The following is a 17597-nucleotide window of genomic DNA, read 5'->3' as shown; positions in this document are numbered from 1 at the left end:
TGTATCTGATGAGAATCTATATCCGATTGGTGTGTGTGTCTGGGGAGGGAGGGGAGTAAAGTCTTAGCTATGGAGTGGGGGGGGGGGGGGGGGGGGGGGGGGCGGGGGGGGGGGGGGGGGGGGGTGGGGGGGGGGGGGGGGGGGGGGGGGGGGGTGGGGGGGGGGGGGTGGGGGGCGGGGGGTGGGGGGGGGGGGGTGGGAAGGCTGTCTTCTCGCTGATTGGATCTGGGAAGCGTCCTGCCGGGCGAAGGGCAGATAGAAAAACCCTGTCTGTTCACAGCGGGATGGTTAAAGTGGGAGGGGGAGCTGGGAGAGAGTGAGAGTCAGAGAGAGAGGAAGGAAGGAAACCTCAGGGCCATGCCCGGGACAGAGGGGAGCTCGGAGGCTGTCTGCAGGTCCCTTGCAGCCAGTTTGCTGGCTGGGAGCAAAGAACCCGAGAAGAGCAGCCGCTGCCGGGGTTTTGCCATCACGGAGCTGCTGGGACTGGACAGCAGTAGCAGTAGCGAGACCGGCCACTCGGGGGCACCGTCAGCCCAACCTCCTCCTCCCCCTCCTCCTCCACTTGCCCCCCAGCCGCCGAGGGAACCGCCACCGATGCTCACCGCCGGCCTGGGGCTGCTGTGCAGCCGCTCGCTCAGCGCTTTCCGGCCGCCCGGAGCCTCTCTCCTGGACGCGCTATCAGCCCTGCCCGGTCGCATGCCTCTACTCCGGGGGGTCGCCCTGTTGGACAGCTACCAGCCGCTCCACAACTCCGGTAAAAGCCAGCTACAGTATGTCACCGAGCTGACACCGCACCCAGTCCTCACCCCACACCCTCCTTCTGTTTCCCCATCTCTGTAAGGATGCAAGTCCCCCCGCCCCCCTTCCCCGTCCCTTAACTTCCCGGGAACTCAAGGCCAGCATCCCTCAAACAGTTAACCCAGCCTCGTTGTTGTTGATAGTGGGATCTTGCTGTGCGTAAGTTGGGTGCCCAGCATTACTAAAACAGTTAACCCAGCCTCTTGTCTCGTTGTTGTTGATTGTGGGATCTTGCTGTGCGTAAGTTGGGTGCCCAGCATTACTAAAACAGTTAACCCAGCCTCTTGTCTCCTTGGTGTTGTTTGTTGGATCTTGCTGTGCGTTGGTTGGATGCCCAGCATTACTAAAACAGTTAACTCAGCCTCTTGTCTCGTTGTTGTTGATTGTGGGATCTTGCTGTGCGTAAGTTGTGTGCCCAGCATTACTAAAACAGTTAACCCAGCCTCTTGTCTCCTTGGTGTTGTTGTGGGATCTTGCTGTGCGCAGGTTGGATGCCCTTTTCAAACGGTGACCGTGTTTGGAATGTAGTTTACTGTTTGTTTTGGAACATCCTGGGGTCAGTGAAAGCTGTCGCATGTTTTTGGTTTCAGTTAAGTGTCTGTTGCCTTTGAAGCTTCTTTTTTCATATCGAAGTGGATCCCTGCAATTCTCTTAGTTTTAAGAAAAACGGGGAAACATTGTAAACAAAGCCTGAAGCCAAGCTGGTCTGACAAGATCAATGGTTCCTGACATAAACTCTCTCCTGGGCTTTGGGTCTCCAACACTGGCGGGTTTGGTGAGGTCTCCGCAGATTGGCACAGCGTCCTCTCACTGAGTTGTCCTGAGTTATTCTGCTCTCTTTCGTTACAGGCCTCATCTATTTCTCCGTTTCATGGGGAGAATCCTGCAACTTTGCAGTTGGCAACTAGTGAGGTAATCCTCAGGTTGGCATTGCAACAGTCAGCTTACTGTTTCCAACAAATGTTGGACTTTATTATAGCATGAATCAAAAGCGAATCGGTGGAGCAGGCGGTTCTGGGGATCAAACTGACCTTGAAGGGCTGGAGAAACTAGACTAGAGCGGTGATGGTTAATATAGATTAAGGTTGGTTTAGAGGCATCTGCATTGTATGGTTGTTTCTGCTCATTGCATTTAGATAAATATCCCTTGGCACGGGCCCCACGGTCTACCTTTAACTTTTTTTATTTTGAATTCTCTATATTACTTTTTCTACTTAATTGTAGATTTATAATTTCAAATTATTCGTTGACAACGAACCATTTAAAATTGAACTTAAATGCAACATGTGGTTTCAAAAAATTGAAAAGGATACATAATGGAGGTGGGGAGTTTCGTATCTGTGAAGGAAGTGGGAACTGTTTGAACAGCGAGTACCCCGCGGTTTATTTGAGGAGCGCTGGGGATTAGTTACATTGCCGCCCGTTTGTACATCACCTGCTGCTGACTGCAGTCTGCACAAGGACCCAGTGTCCCTTCCCTGGGCGACTTGCCATTGAAACAGTGCAGCCCACAGCAGCAAGCAATTGGCTCGTTGTGTTTTTTTTAGACCTGGCCGTGAAAGTTGGCTACCTTGTGAACTTTTATTCTCAACAGTAACAAAAAAAGTTCCAAGTCGACATGATTCGCTTGATTTAAAAAAGGCATGCCGACTATGTAACTTATTGATGGAAAAATGTTGATATTTAAAATCCTTTATTCTTTTTCATTTTCGGGATGTAGGCAAGGTATTTACTATCCATCCCCAGCTGCGCCAGGTCATCTCAGAGAGCAATCACGTTGGTGTGGAACTGACTTATATGGGATCAGACGGGTAAAACCAGAAGGCTTCCCTCCCTAAAGTACATAACTGGCTGGGTTCTTCAACAACATCATCACTTTCACTGATCAGCATTTTCTTTTCAAATGCAAATCCTCAGACTGCCAGGACAAGGATCAATGATCTTTAGATTATTAATACAGTAAGATGGAAATCCTGTGGTGCAATGGGTAGTGTCCCTTCCTCTGAGCCAGAAATGCCCAGTTCAAATCCTTCTCCAGGATAAGGAAGGCATATTCGCAATTTGTGCCTGAAAATCCCTCCAGCACACTGTGGAGAGATTTCTGCTAACTCATGCCTAATGCAAAGTGGTGCCCCTCAGTTTTAATGGTCTCAGCTAGTGACCCGTTCCAGAAACAGATGTAAGTTCGTTCTTGATCTACCTTGTGTGACTCCACACGTGGGAAGTGTTCTAAATCTGATCCAATAACATATTCTTTTGTTAAACCACCCTATTCTGCTAAATTAGGTTTGATCATGAGGAGACTTAGAGCTCCAACATCAGGGATGTTCTTTTCATGTTGGCTGATTTGGGTTTGGTGGCTATAACAGTGACTGTGGTCTAATCTGTTCCCTGGCACCAGATGATGAGAACACATTATGTGATCGCAGTGACTTGAAGAATTCAGCAGCATCGCAGGTGAAAAGAAAGAAGAGGCGGCACAGGTATGTGTGGGGTCTGTTAAAAAAAAACATCCTGAGTGAATGGAGATTGTGATGAGGTGCACCCTGGAAGGGCATTGCATTAGCACCTTTCACATTTATGTTTTGCCGGCACCTGGGGTGAAGGGGCTACCACAGGCATGTTGCACCAAATGGGCCCCTTGTGTGGTATATAATTGTCTAATTGAAGCATCCCAGTTCTGAGTTAATGATGAGATCAGAACAGCACATTTCAATGCATTTCAGATTACAGTCCTTGAAAATCACTCAGATTGGTACAGTTAGATTCAGTGCCCATTTTCTGATTGCTGCCCAGTAAAGGATCAATGACCAGGGAGCACTGATTTAAGGTAAGGGGCAGGAGATTGAGAAGAGGTGTGGGGAAAATTTCTTTCACCCAGGGAGTGGTGACAATCTAGAATTCAATGAATATTTATGAAGTGTAGGCAGAAACCTTCATAACATTTAAGAAGTGTTTAGATGTACACTTATGATGCCAAAGGATACAAGGCTATGGGCTAAGTGCTGGAAAATGAAATTAGAATAGTTAGATTTTTGACTGGTGCCAACTAAATGGACCAAAGAACCTGTTTCCGTGCTGTAGACTTCTAAAACTCAGTGAACAGAATCACAGAATGTGATCTCAAACACAATTTAACCTTATTTAAACACCATAAAGCAGTGACTCTGCACACTGGCTGTGGTCAATGATTAGGTGTACTGGCATCCATGCATGCCAGGACAGCTGATTTAACTTGCGACCCATAACTGGTCAACACCAAGTACCAGGTGTGAACCTGCCCACCTGCACAAGATACCAAAGCATTTGAATTGTTTTAATTTGTTGATAAATTACAATGAACTTGTTGCTGCTGTGTGCAGTCTTTTAGGTTTAGACTGTTAGAAATGGGTTAATGTCAACACAGGTCACTTCTTTTTCAATCCCAATAAAAAGGGTTGTGGGTTAAAATGTTTGAAATCTCAGAAGATTGCTTTAATATATATACTGAGGCGACTTGGAATAGGCAGTATGAAACAGATCTGCATTCTCTAGAGTTTCATGGAATGAGAGGTGATCTCATTGAAGCTTATAAAATTCTTAGAGAACGTGACAGGGTGGATTAGATAAAATGTTTCCCTGGCTGCTGACTCTGGGACTGTCTTTGATCACAGAGTATATCCAAATGGTTCTTTTGGATTCGGTTAAATGTAGTTAAAAGACTCAACAACATAAATTTACTTAAATATGAACATTTATTAAGTAAACAAAAAAGAATGAAAAAAACCTGAATATTTATTAAGTAAATAAAAAGAATAGAAAGACAGTTTAAAAAAAAAGCCTCATGCCCTTCTGCCCGTCGGGGACCCCTCGATTGATCACTGGTCTGGAGGCTTAGGTTCCTGACACCGTTCACACTCCTGGTCTGACGTGAGGTCCAATGACTTGGAACAAAACTCTCTCTTATACAGTGTAACAAACAGCAAGTAAAGAAAAACAAATACAGAAATACACATTGATTGTGCTGTCTTTGGCACATAACAGGAATGTTCAGAGGACTCATTGAAGGTTATGCAGCTATCGAATTTCATCGACAATTTTAGCTCTTTAGCCAATCCTATATAGGGACATGGTCTCATCATAACGGGAAGGCCATTTATAATTGACATCAGGAGGAATTTCTACATCAAGACGTTGCTCAATCTTTGGAATTCCCTAGCCCAGAGGGCCTTAAAAAATAAACCATTGAGCAGTTTCAAGACAAAACTTGATGGGTTTCTGGAGACTATGATATTAAGGGATACGGAGATAGTGCAGGAGGAAGTGGCATTGAGGAGATGATCAGCCATAATCTACAATAGTGAGATAGGCATGATGGGCTGAATGGCTTATTCTTGTTCCCATGTTCTTGTGAGTTTTTAAAAGGAATTGTTGTTTTGGGGAATGTTGCCATTTTGATCATGTGATTATGTAGCAAGCAAAATAAAAAGGCTGTCGCAAAGTAATACGTCTTCTTTTACAGGAGTCATCATTAGAATCATAGGCTAACATGCTGATGTTTAATGAATAGGACAAGTCCAAGTAGCATAAAGACAAAACAATGTCATATTGATGCTGTTTAACAACTATATGACGTAATTTACATCCCATTCCCTGACATTTGAACTGTGTTTGGATTTTTGTGAACTGACTTTTCACAGTGATTTAATTGGGTGAAACTGGTCTTGGAAGACAGCATAAAACAACTGATGACAAATTTGCAACACATTTTACTCAGCACTTGATATTCTTTCATTGTTGATTTCAATGGATCAAGTAGCAACGAGAGTGGGCAGTCCACTATCATGTTTTGACCCAAGGCCAATTTTATTCTTAGACCAATGTTCTTTGGAAGTGTTGTGCTGTAGAATCCGTGCATGAATGTGTATTTTTATTGATTAAGAGTATCAATTGATTATGAAGCAAATTCAAGGAATGAATTTGAGACGCAGATCAGTTATAATCTAGTTAAATGGTGGAGTACACTTGTATACCTAATGGCCTATTCCTGTTTTTAATGTCTCTAAACTACAATAGTGATGGTGCTTTAAAATTAGTTAATTAGCCTTAAAGTGTTATGGAAAATTCTGAGGTTTTGAAAGGTGCTGTATAGGCAAGATTACTTTCTTTCTTTGTTGCTTGTGAGCAATATGTCTGCTCTTTGATTGCCACAGAACTGTGTTCACAACTCATCAGTTGGAGGAACTGGAGAAATCTTTCAATGAGGCTCATTACCCAGATGTATATGCAAGAGAAATGTTAGCAATGAAGACAGAGCTCGCTGAAGACCGAATACAGGTAATTTGACAGGCCATCATGTACCATTCTGAAGGGAAGTTACTGGGACTTCCCATGTTCATGTAAAATCTCAGTTATGATCTAATTTGGTGCAACTATTTCATGCTAATTACTTGAGGTCAAAAATGTAAATTAAAATGATAATGCAAAATTTTATTCCTCAATAATGAGCCTGTTAGCTGTGTTTCATGGCTTTCATTTTGTCTCATTTGATAGTACTTCCACATCTCCCTGAGTCTGAAAGTTGTAAGTTCAAGTCATACTGCATAGACTTGAAGACAAAATCCAGATTTACACCCTAGAAATCAAAATAGTGCTGCACTATTAGAAGCACCATCTTTCAGATAAGACTTTAAATCACAGCCCTATCTGACCTCTGCTCAGTATCACATAGAGTGAGCCGAGGCAACTTCTCATTGACATCCATGACAATGGGAGGAGGCCAAGGTGCAATAGCAATGGATGTTTTGAGTTTGTTGATAAAGTTTGTCCATCCCATATCCCACCAGGTGTGGTTTCAGAATCGAAGAGCGAAGTGGAGGAAGCGGGAGAAATGCTGGGGCAGAAGCAGTGTGATGGCCGAGTATGGACTGTATGGTGCCATGGTCCGGCACTCCATTCCACTGCCTGAATCCATACTTAACTCTGGCAAAAATGGTTTGGTAGGATCTTGTGCCCCCTGGCTGCTTGGTAAGCAATTAAAGATTATTGAGGTCAATGAGACAGGAGGGGAGGGGGACACAAAACAGCACAACGTGGTGAAAATGAATTATCCACCTGTCTCACATGTTGGAGAAGAAAATGGAGCATGGTGTAAAAGCATACTGCTAATTTGCTACTGCCCATTTTGTCACATCACCCAAGACAAATTTCACCCCATTATCATTCTGATATCTTTTTAAATGCCGGCAAAAAGCTTACACATCCTGTTTGGACTCTGTACAAGCTCCCTACAATTGCCAATTGCTTAGTCCTTACTGAAGTTGAAAAGATTGAACAGGTTGGACCTATACCCACTGGAGTTTAGAAGAATGAGGCAATATTTTTGAAAGATAAGGAACACAAGAACAGGCTTGGCTATTCAGCCTGTCAAGCCTACTCCACCATCCAGTTAGATCATGGCAGTCATCTACCTCAATGCTACTTTCCTGCACCATCTCTATATCACTTGATGTAATTAGTCTCTGGAAATCGATTGAATTTTGTCTTGAACATCCTCAGTGATTGAGTTTCCACAGTTCTCTTCGAATTCCAAAGATTCATTGCCCACTGAATGAAGAAATTCCTCCTCACCTCAGTCTCAGTTGGTCTACCTCTTCTCGAGGGATTATTATCCCTAGATTTATACCCATTAGCAAGGGGAAAGATCTTATCTACAGTCATCCTGTAAAAGTGTTGTAAGTTTCAATGAGGTGACCTCTCTTTCTTAAAACTACTTTACGACTATGAAATTAGGAACAGAAGTAGCATGCGTGGCCAATCAAATTTGTATTGTCATTCAAAAAAATCATACCTGATGTGATAATCCTTAATAGAGCAGGCCAAGCAGCATCAGAGGAGCAGAAAGGCTGATGTTTCAGGCCTAGATCCTTCTTCAGACCCTTCTTCATTTTCTGAAGAAGGGTCTAGGCCCGAAACATCAACCATCCTGTTCCTCTGATGCTGCTTGGCCTGCTGTGTTCATCCAGCTCTACACCTTGTTATCTCAGATTCTCCAGCATCTGCAGTTCCTACTATCTCTGATAATCCTCAACTCCACTTTCCTGCCTTCAGCCCATGAACTTTCAATATCTTACTGAATAAAGTCTGAGCTTTTAATATTCTCAAGGACACAGCCTATACAGCCCTTTGTGGTAAAGAATTGCACAGATTCACTACCCTCTGAGAGAAGAAATTTCTTCTCATCCCTGTGTTAGAAGGCCGTCCACTTACTGTGACATTATGCACTTTAGTCCAAGACTCTCCCACAATGGGGGACAACTTCTCCACATCCATCCTGTCAAGCCCCCTAAGAATCTTATCTCTTTCAATAAAATAGCCTCTCATTCTTCTAAACTCCGATGAGTACAAGCCCAACCTATTCAACCTCTCCTCATAAGGAAATCCCTCCATTCCTCTGGTCAACCTAGTGACAATCTCTGGACTGCCTCCAATGTGAGCATTCCTTGATTAGATAAGGGGCCCAAAACTGTTCACAGTATTCCAGGTGTGATCTAACTAGTGTCCTGTATAGTTTTAGCAAGACGTTTCTACTTTTATACTTCATTACCTTTGAAATAAAGGCCAACAGTAAATTTCCCTTCCCTATTACTTGCTGAACTTGTACGCTATGATTCAATCACAAGAATGCCAAATCCTTCAGTGCTGCAGCTTTCTGTAGTCCTTCACCAATCTCTACTTCTCCCTACCTTTATAAGAAAAATAATATTCAGTTTATCTATTCTTCTTGTCAAAGTGCATAATCTCACATCTACCACATATTCCATCAGCCAAGTAGTTGTGCACTCACTTAACCTGTCTTAATCCCTCTGTAGTCTCTTTGTTTCATCCTCACCACTTGTCTTCCCATCTACTTTTGTGTTATCTGTAAACATGGCAATGGTATATATACTTTGTCACCCAAACAGCTTATGAATATTGTAAATAATTGTGGCCACATCCCTGTGGCACTCCAATATTTACAGATTGCCATTCTGAATATGTCCCCATTTCCTAACTCTGGCTTCTATTAATCATCCTATCCTCAATCCATGCTAATATACTGCTCACAACAGCAGGGCTCTTATTAAGAAGCGTTATAAGTGGGGCCTGATTGAAAATCTTTTGGAAATCCAAACATATTACAAGTACAGATTCCTCTTTATCTATCCTGCTTGTTACCTTCTCAAAGATTTCTGATACATTTGGCAGGCCTGACTTCCCTTTCACAAAATCATGTTGACTCTGCTTGATTATATTATGTACTTCTAAATGTTCTGTTATTGTTCATCCTTTATAATAAATTAACATTTTCTCAGTGACAGATATTAAGCTAACTTGCCTTTGGTTTTCTATGTTTTGTCTCCATTTGTTTTTGAATAAGAATGTTACATTGGCAGTTTTCTAATGCTCTGGATTTTTCCAGAATCTAAGGAATCTTGGAAGATTCTACCGGTGCTTCTATTATCTCTTTAGCTACTTACTTTAATATCCTAGGATGTAACACATCAAATCAAGGTGGCCTATCCCTTTCATGCCCCGAGTTCACCTTTTAATAGCTTTTCCCTGTTGACACTTATTGTATTTTTTTCTCCCTTTGCTTATGCCCGTTTCCATCTACTGTGTAGATTGATGCAAAGTTTTTATTCAACACCTTTATCATTTTGTGTTTGCCCCATTATTAATTCCCCAGTCTTCTTCTCTAAAGGACCTATGTTCACTTTGGCCTTTTTATACATTTAATGAAGCTCTTAATGTCTATTTTTATAGCACTTGATATTTTACCCTCAAAGTTTATTTTCTCCCTTATTTCTGGTTATGTTTTGTTGGCTTTTAAAACTTCTTCAATTCTCTGTCCTACCAATTATCTTTGCCACATTATGTGGTTTTACTTCCAATTTAAAACTATTCTTAACCCCTTTGATTAACTATGATTGGTTTATCCCCCTTCCTGAAATCCTTTTTCCTCACTAGGGTATTCCTTTGTTGTGAATTGTGAACTACTTGCATAAACATCTGTCATTGTCATAACTCATATTTTCTGTTAAACTCCTTTTCCTGCCCACTTTAACCAATTCTGCCCTCATTCCTTTGTAAATACCCTTACTTAAGTTTAGTGTAATTGTTTCCAATTCAGGTTTCTCATTCTCAAACTGAATGTTACATCTTACCATATTATGGTCACTGTTTCCTAGAAGATCTTTTACTCTGAAATTGTTTATTAAACTTGCCTCATTATGTATTAGTCTATATTTTGCTATTTTTCTATGTTTCTGCACTCTGTCATTTCCTGTTCCACTCTGGATATCTTTACCTAATTAGTTGCTATGCAACATTGTCATATCCATTTGCTTTGTCAGCCTCTCATGAACTGACCCCCATTTAGTTTAAAGCTCTCTTTATCCCTTTAGATATTCGATTGGCCAAGGCACTGGTCCTAGCAAGATTCAAGTGATGCCCACACCGTCGGAACAGCTACCTCTATCCCAATCCTAGTGTCAGAGCCCTAGTGACTGAACCCACTTCTCCCAGAGCAATCTTTGAACCATGCACTTAACTCCTTGACTTTATTTACCTTATGCCCGTTTGCTCAGGTAGCAATCCCAAGTTTGTTACCTTGAATGTTCTGCTTTTCAATTTAGCTCATAACTATTCAAATTCCTTCAGTAGAACCTCCTTTCATATCAATGCCATTGACACCAACATGGAGTGGACAACTACAACTTCTTCCCTCCCACTCCAAATTTCTCTCCAGCCTGAGATGTCTTTAACCCTAGCACCAGACATGCAACATAGTTTTTGGGACTTAAGCTCATAGCTACACAGAACAGTGTTTATCCCCCTAATTATACTGTTTCTTACCACAACTACTTTTCTATTTCCTCCCCCACCATGTTCCACAGTGCCATACTCACATTATCAGTCATCCTCCTTGCAGACCTGCTCTCTTCCACATAGTTTACAAGGATCTCATAATTGTTGGACAATTCCAGGGGACAAGCCTTCTCGAATTCCCCTTAATACATAACATCCTGCTGTCTCTGATCACAGATCAAATTTGAATAACATAATCTGAGGGGTGTGACTGCATCCTGGAATAAGTTATCTTGATAATTTTCTTTCTCCCTGATGTGCTGCAATGTCTGCAACTTGGACTCCAGTTCAAACTGGATCCGAAGTTCCTTGAGCTTCAAACGCTTAACACAGATGTGTTTGCTCTGGATCATCTAGGCGTCCGGCACCTCCCACATGCTGCTGCAGCAACATGCCACTCGTCCTGCCTCACTTGGAGAATGCCTGCTCTTTACAGTTTATTGTAATTTTTTTTGCACTAGTTACAATCTTATACATAACAAGCTATTTTCAAGAAAAAAGTGAAAGAAGCCCAGAGACCCAAACATACACTAAAGAACTTACTTTAACTTTAAAAACTAGAAATGTTCACCAATTCTGCTCACGAATCAGTTGCTTTCCCTGCACTCATGTCATGCTGTGATACACGATTTTACTCTACTGCTGGTGTTACTGCAGGTGCCTTTTATCCTCTCTCATTCACCTCTGGTTCAAAATATATTTTTTTGAGTCTTAGGAATAGGAAAAAACATTAATCACATGTTAGATACTCACCAATTAACTGACTTCTTCTCCTGTGGCACAGCAAGATTCAATTCCTGGAAGCTGAAAAAGTTTTGGCAAAAGCTACAGATCACTTTTTTCTCTTTCTCCGTTTAACTCCCTGAAGCGCCCAACTTTTGCATCCCATTTTAAGTCACTCTCCTCTTAAGGCAATTCTGCCATTCCAGGGATTAATTTGGTGAATCTATATTGCATCAGTCCCTCCATATCAAGGATATCCTTCGTTAGATAAAGCAACCAAAACTGTACTCAATGTGCCAAGTGAGGTCTCATCAAGGCTGTATACAACTGCAATAAGACATCTTTAAATCCCCTTGCAATTAGGGTCAACATACCATTTGGTTTCTCAATTGCTTCGTGCTAACATGTGACTCATAAACATGACACTCTGGTCCTTTTGGACTCCCACTGTTTCTAACCTCTCACCCTTTAAGAAATATTTTGTCTTTCTGTTTATTTTCTACAAAAGTGAATTACTTAACATTATATTTCATCTGCCAAGTTATAGCCCACTCACCTTAGCCTGTCAAAATCCTTTTGCACCCTCCTTGTATCTTCTTCACGATTGTGTTCCTGCCTGGTTCGGTGTTATCAGCTCTTTCTCTCTTCTTCCTCTCTTCCTGTACAGCTAAAGCATCCAAGCTGTATGTACATGGCTCTGACTGCATTTCACTGAGGAATCATCCCCTCAGAGGATCACCCAAAAAAAAACAATTAGCAAGCGGGACGTCAGAACCTGCCTGGTTCTCTTGGACTGCCTGGCAGTGATTCGTTCTCCTCTTGATGCCATGCTCCTGGCAAATGGTGTGACTAACTCTCTGAATGTGCTACCAATATAGCTGTCAGCCTTGTGGAAGCTCCACAGTGACTCTAGCTGCTGCTCTAGCTCCAAAAACCAGACATCAAAATTCTGCAGCTGGTGACACTTCCTATACATGTATCATCTCGGTCAGCAATAGTATACCTATTTTCCCACAGACTACAGGGCATGCATTTCCCATGATCAAGCTATCATGTCACACCCTAATTTTATTTCACTTACACTATATTTTACTTTGGTTTACTTATATTAACTTTACTTTACTTTACCTGACCTTCATAAACATTACAGCTATTGATAAACCTTACTAGTACTAATAAAACTGATTAATGCTTAACACACTTTACTAGTTGTAAAAACACTTATTTAAAGCATCTGTCTCTTTTGCATCACATTCTCAAGTGAGTTTAATTCACTACTAACTGGTCATCCAAGCATAGTCTTTTCAACATGCACCTCTTACTGACCCAGAAGGCAGTGAAGGCATGATTCGAGGCAGCATTAGAAGGAGTTTTGAATGACAAGGGAGTCAAGGGCAATGGGGTAAATAGGAAAGTGGAGTAAAGTCCACAACCAGAGCAATCATGATCTTATTGAATGGTGAAATAGGCTTGAAGGGCTGAAGGGATTAGTCTTACCCATAGAATCATACAGTACAGAAACAGACCCTTTGGCCCAACTTGTTCATGCCCAACAGGTTTCCTAAACTGAACCAGTCCCATTTGTCTGCATTTGGCCTATATCCCTCTAAACCTTTCCGATTCATATACCTGGCCAAATGTCTTTTAAATGTTGTAATTGTACTCACCTCTACCACTTCCTCTGGCAGTTCACTCTGTATGTGCACCACCCTCTGTGCGAAAAAGTTGCCCCTCAGGTCCCTTTTAAATCTTTCCCCTCTCACCTTAAACCTATGCCCTCTAGTTTTGGACTTCCCCACACCAGGGAAAAGACCTTTGCTATTCACCTTATCTATGCCCCTCATGATTTTATAAACCCCTATAAGGTCACCCTTTCAGCCTCTGATGCTTCTGAGAAAAGTTCTCAGCCTATCCAGCTTCTCCTTATAACTCAAACTCTCAAGTCTCGGTAACATCCTTGTAAATCTTTTTGCACCCTTTCCAGTTTAATAACATCCTTCACGCAGGCCAACCAGAATCGTACGCTGTACTCAAAATCTGGCCTTAACCTTTCTCTTGTACAGCCGTAACATGATGTCCCAACTCTGGTACTCAATGCTCTGACCAAGGAAGGCAAGTGTACCAAACTCTTTCTACGCCTTTTACCCGTGATGCCATTTTTGAGGAACTATGTGCCTGCACCCCACGTTTCTCAATTTGACAATGCTGGTCCTATGTTTCTTAGTTTATTGTCATTAATGCATGAAGGATGATAATTTCAGCGGACCCGTACCAGACCACCAACCCAGATAAACTATATTTATATTTGTATTTTATATTTAAAATTTGCATTGCGGTTTACATACTTAAGATTGTGCAATCCCATTTCTTTGTCCTGAACACTTGCAATTTGGTAAATAAGGAAGCTCCTGAATTATATTAATCAGTACAGTGATGAAACACAATTGCAAGCTTCTTATCATTGTGTACTAATTTTAAACATTTGTGGAAACTTAATATGATCATTAAGCTGTTACCTGTCAACTTCTTCTGTGTGGTTTTCAGGATTTAACTGAATATAGACTTGAAAATAAACATTTCCAGTGCTTTGGAGAAAGAGGAGGGGAATTGGAATAAGTGGATAGCATTTTTATAGAAAGCTTTTACAAAGGCCAAACACTATGTACTGCATAAATTCTACAGTCAGTAAGTAAGAGGCCTACTGTTTGAGTTGTTCTACTATCCACCAAAATTAATTAGAATAAAAAACAGAAATATGCAGGAAAAGAGAGTAAAATAAAGAACAAACAAGTTGGGCATCACTAACCAACCTTTAATTAAAATCTAGGAATGCATAAAAAATCTGTTGACTCAACACTGAAAACTAAAAGTGAAGCAACTGTAGGAGATGATTGTGTGGCGAGCAGTGCACGGGCATCACAGACTGAGGGTGGCACAGACCGGATGCCTGCAACAAACTGTGACACTACATCTGAAGATGACGACATGGCGTTAGACCTTTCCAGCACAGAAAAACCACTGACCAAGGACAATGGTTCAAAACAATGCATTTCAGGGTGGTCCAATGTGGAAGTCAGACACAGAAGACTGAAGAAAAATTAAAATAATCAGAAAGCTGTTGTGTGAACAAATGAGGTTCAGGATGGGGAACAGTCTTCCTATTGAGAAGCTGCACTCATCCCATTTTAAAACTGGTTCCTACGGCAACGAAGATGCATGGATGGCCACAACAAAAGAGGATGATTACTAATTTACCTCCCTTATTGAGCTGCTATTAGTTTGTTGGTTATTAAAATAATGACCAACAAATAGCATCATAGTTTGTTCCTAATAAATGTAAGAAGTAAAGCAGGGTATTCCAATGGAAATGTACACAGGATTGAAAATATCATGGCTAAACCTCCTCTTACTGATAACTTTACCCCCTGTGAATGGAAAGGGGTGATCCCAGTCCATATGGAAATACATGACTTTCAACATGGAAAATGTAATGTGAATGGTAACTGGCAGCTGCAAATTCACAGTAAACTCAAATGAAAAATTATACATATTAAAAGAGTAATAGCCTAGGCTCCACAAAGAGGACACACACGAGTGCATGAGTGAATTGTCCATTACAATGGTAAGAGGTGTAGCCAGTTACCTATGTAAAAAAGGTCTCAATCTCTGATGGATAGGAGCAATAATGAAGTAAAGTTAAACTCAAGTCCTTCCTCAGGAAGACAGCATCACCTTAAGTTTATCTTGGGTATCTCCATGCTGTTGAGCTAGGAGTTGTGATAGCAGAATACTGAAAGCATGTTATCTCTCTATTGACTTTGTTGGAGAATGGCTTCTGGAGAAAGAAAGGGTAGGAGAAAGAGAAAAGATTGCAAAAGAAAAGGCATTGGAAAAAGAATTCCTTTAATTGTGTTACAATAAGGGTAAAAAGTAGAGTGAATTTTCAACTCAAATGTAACAGGCACAGTGTGCTGTGTATAGTCTGTGGTGTATTACCAGGAAAGCAATAGTAGACTGGTATGTGTTACACCAAATGGAGTGCACAGGCTATGATATGTTTAGCAGAGGGTATCATATGGGCTGGGGCATAGAGTTGAGAATTGTATACAAATGGTAGTACGTACGTTGGGCTGTGTCAGACAGAAGTTAATGCACAGTATATTGTGTGTCATGCAAAGAAAATTATATGGCTGGAGTGAGTTATGAAATTGTATTGCATGGGAGCAGGGATGATTGTAGAGGGCAATGCACAGATGCTGGAGTGTATTAGATCATGGGTAATGCATTTAAAGATGTTTTAGATTATTAAATGATTTGAAAGAGGATTTGGAGAGAAACCATTTCCTCCGTGGGAGAGTTCAGAACATATGGCATATCCTTAAAATCAGTGTTAGGCCATCTTAATGTCAGAAAGCACTTTCAACAATGGGTAATGAAAATCTGGAGCTTTTTCCCTCAAAAAGCTGTTGGGATCAGCTAATTACAGAATTCAAAACTGACCGAAATAGATTTTTGTTAGGCAGAAATATTGAGAGTTACACATAAAAGGTGAATAGATAGTATTTAAGATACAGATCAGCCATGGTTTAACTGAATGGTCAATCAGGTTTGAAAGTTGTACCTATGTAATATATGGATTCTTTAATGTGTTATTCAATGGATAATACATGGCTGATGTAATACAGTATGCAGCAGTTATAAATGACTGGTTTGTGTTATGCAGTGGGAAATACAAGAGTGCTGGGGTGTAATACAATTTCTGGGTTTTGACACCTCACAAAGAATAAACAAGATTTTGAATACATTTAAACCAGGATTATTTTACAGCCTTGTAGCATACTTCCAACCAGTCAGTAGTTTAAATATGCTGAATAAGATTCAATTTACTTCAGTTGTAGAGACAGCTCAAAACCATATCCAATCCTAAAATCTTTTGCAGCAATTCCTGTTTCAAACATCAATACCATTAGTCCAATTTGCAAACTAACCTACAAGCAACTAACCTAAAAAGTGTTGAAAATTACATATTGCTATGTCTCTTTAAAGATTTTTTTATACAATTATAAATGACTTTTAGATTTGGTTATGTGTTGAATACTTGTGTGGTACTCAAGACTTGATAAATTCAATCTATTTTAATAATTTTGCTACTTTGTCTTTGTTTTGACAAAAAATGGATATCCACATTATTGTATGTCATTCCTATAAGTGGCGTCCTACTAAAGTTTTGCTGAAAGTCATAATCCTAAAGATTGTTCTGCCCACTGAGGCATTTTCAAGAAGTGGAGAGATGGATGGACAATAAACAGGTTTGATTGAGACCTCTATCACATGGTCAGCTTCTGACTTTCCCAGGATATCCCATTGGTCACAGTATTTCTTTTAATGAATTCTGAAGATGTAGGGGAACATTGACAAGGCCTGCATTTATTATCCATCACTACTTGTCCTTTAGAAGATGGTGGAGCATCTCCTTTTTGAACCATTATAATCTCTGTGATGAAGCACTAACAGCACCAACTGTGCTGATGACAAAGCATTCAAGGATTTTGAAACAGTGGCAACGAGGAATGACACATTATGTCCAAGTACAGAAGGTATATTTGGCAACATCTGTGGAGAGAGACACACAGTTAATGTTTTAAGTCCAATATGACTTCTTCAGACCTGAGAGTAGTTGTGGTGAAGCATGTAAAATAAATGGAGAACAGTCATGTGCAGTCAGGCTCCAAAGTTGTGGAATTCAATATTGAGAACTAGAGGGTGTAAAGTGCCTAAGCAGAAAATGAGGTCTTGCTCCTCGAACTTGAGTTGTGCTTCGATGGAAAATTGCAGCAGGCCCAAGACTAAATGTTAGCATGACAGCAAGGGGATTTTATTCAAATAGCAAGCAGCTGGAAGTTCAGGGTCATTCTTAAGGTTGGATCGGATGCATGTCTGCAAGGATTCCAATCCTTTCTCCCAGTTTCTCTGTCTGCATCGCGTCAGTTCTGATGATGCTACCTTCCACCAGACTGCCTCCAACATATCCTCCTTTATCATCAACAAACTTCCCACCATTGTAGTTGACATGGCCCTCAGCCACGCCTGACCCATTTCTCTCATGTCTGCTCTGACCCATCCCCTCCTTCCCAGATAGGGTTCCCCTTGTCCTCATTTCCCACTCCACTAATCTCCATATTCAAAGG

The 17597-nt window shown here is 41.1% G+C and overlaps 1 protein-coding gene across 1 annotated transcript; it reads left to right on the top strand.

Moving 5' to 3' along the window:
- The first annotated feature begins 357 nt into the window (after nucleotides 1–357).
- On the top strand, nucleotides 358–14511 carry LOC109935597 (visual system homeobox 1). The gene is made up of 5 exons (XM_020534239.1): nucleotides 358–754; nucleotides 3200–3281; nucleotides 5991–6114; nucleotides 6624–6804; nucleotides 14237–14511. Exons 1-5 carry the CDS (start codon nucleotides 358–360, stop codon nucleotides 14509–14511), a joined length of 1059 nt encoding a protein of 352 aa, XP_020389828.1.
- The last annotated feature ends 3086 nt before the right edge of the window (nucleotides 14512–17597 follow it).

This window comes from Rhincodon typus, chromosome 9 (genome assembly GCF_021869965.1).
Source record: "Rhincodon typus isolate 14 chromosome 9, sRhiTyp1.1, whole genome shotgun sequence".
Taxonomy (NCBI): Eukaryota; Metazoa; Chordata; class Chondrichthyes; order Orectolobiformes; family Rhincodontidae; genus Rhincodon; species Rhincodon typus.
The sequence above is the reverse complement of the archived record's forward strand: the minus strand, read 5'-3'. Positions and strand labels throughout refer to the sequence as shown.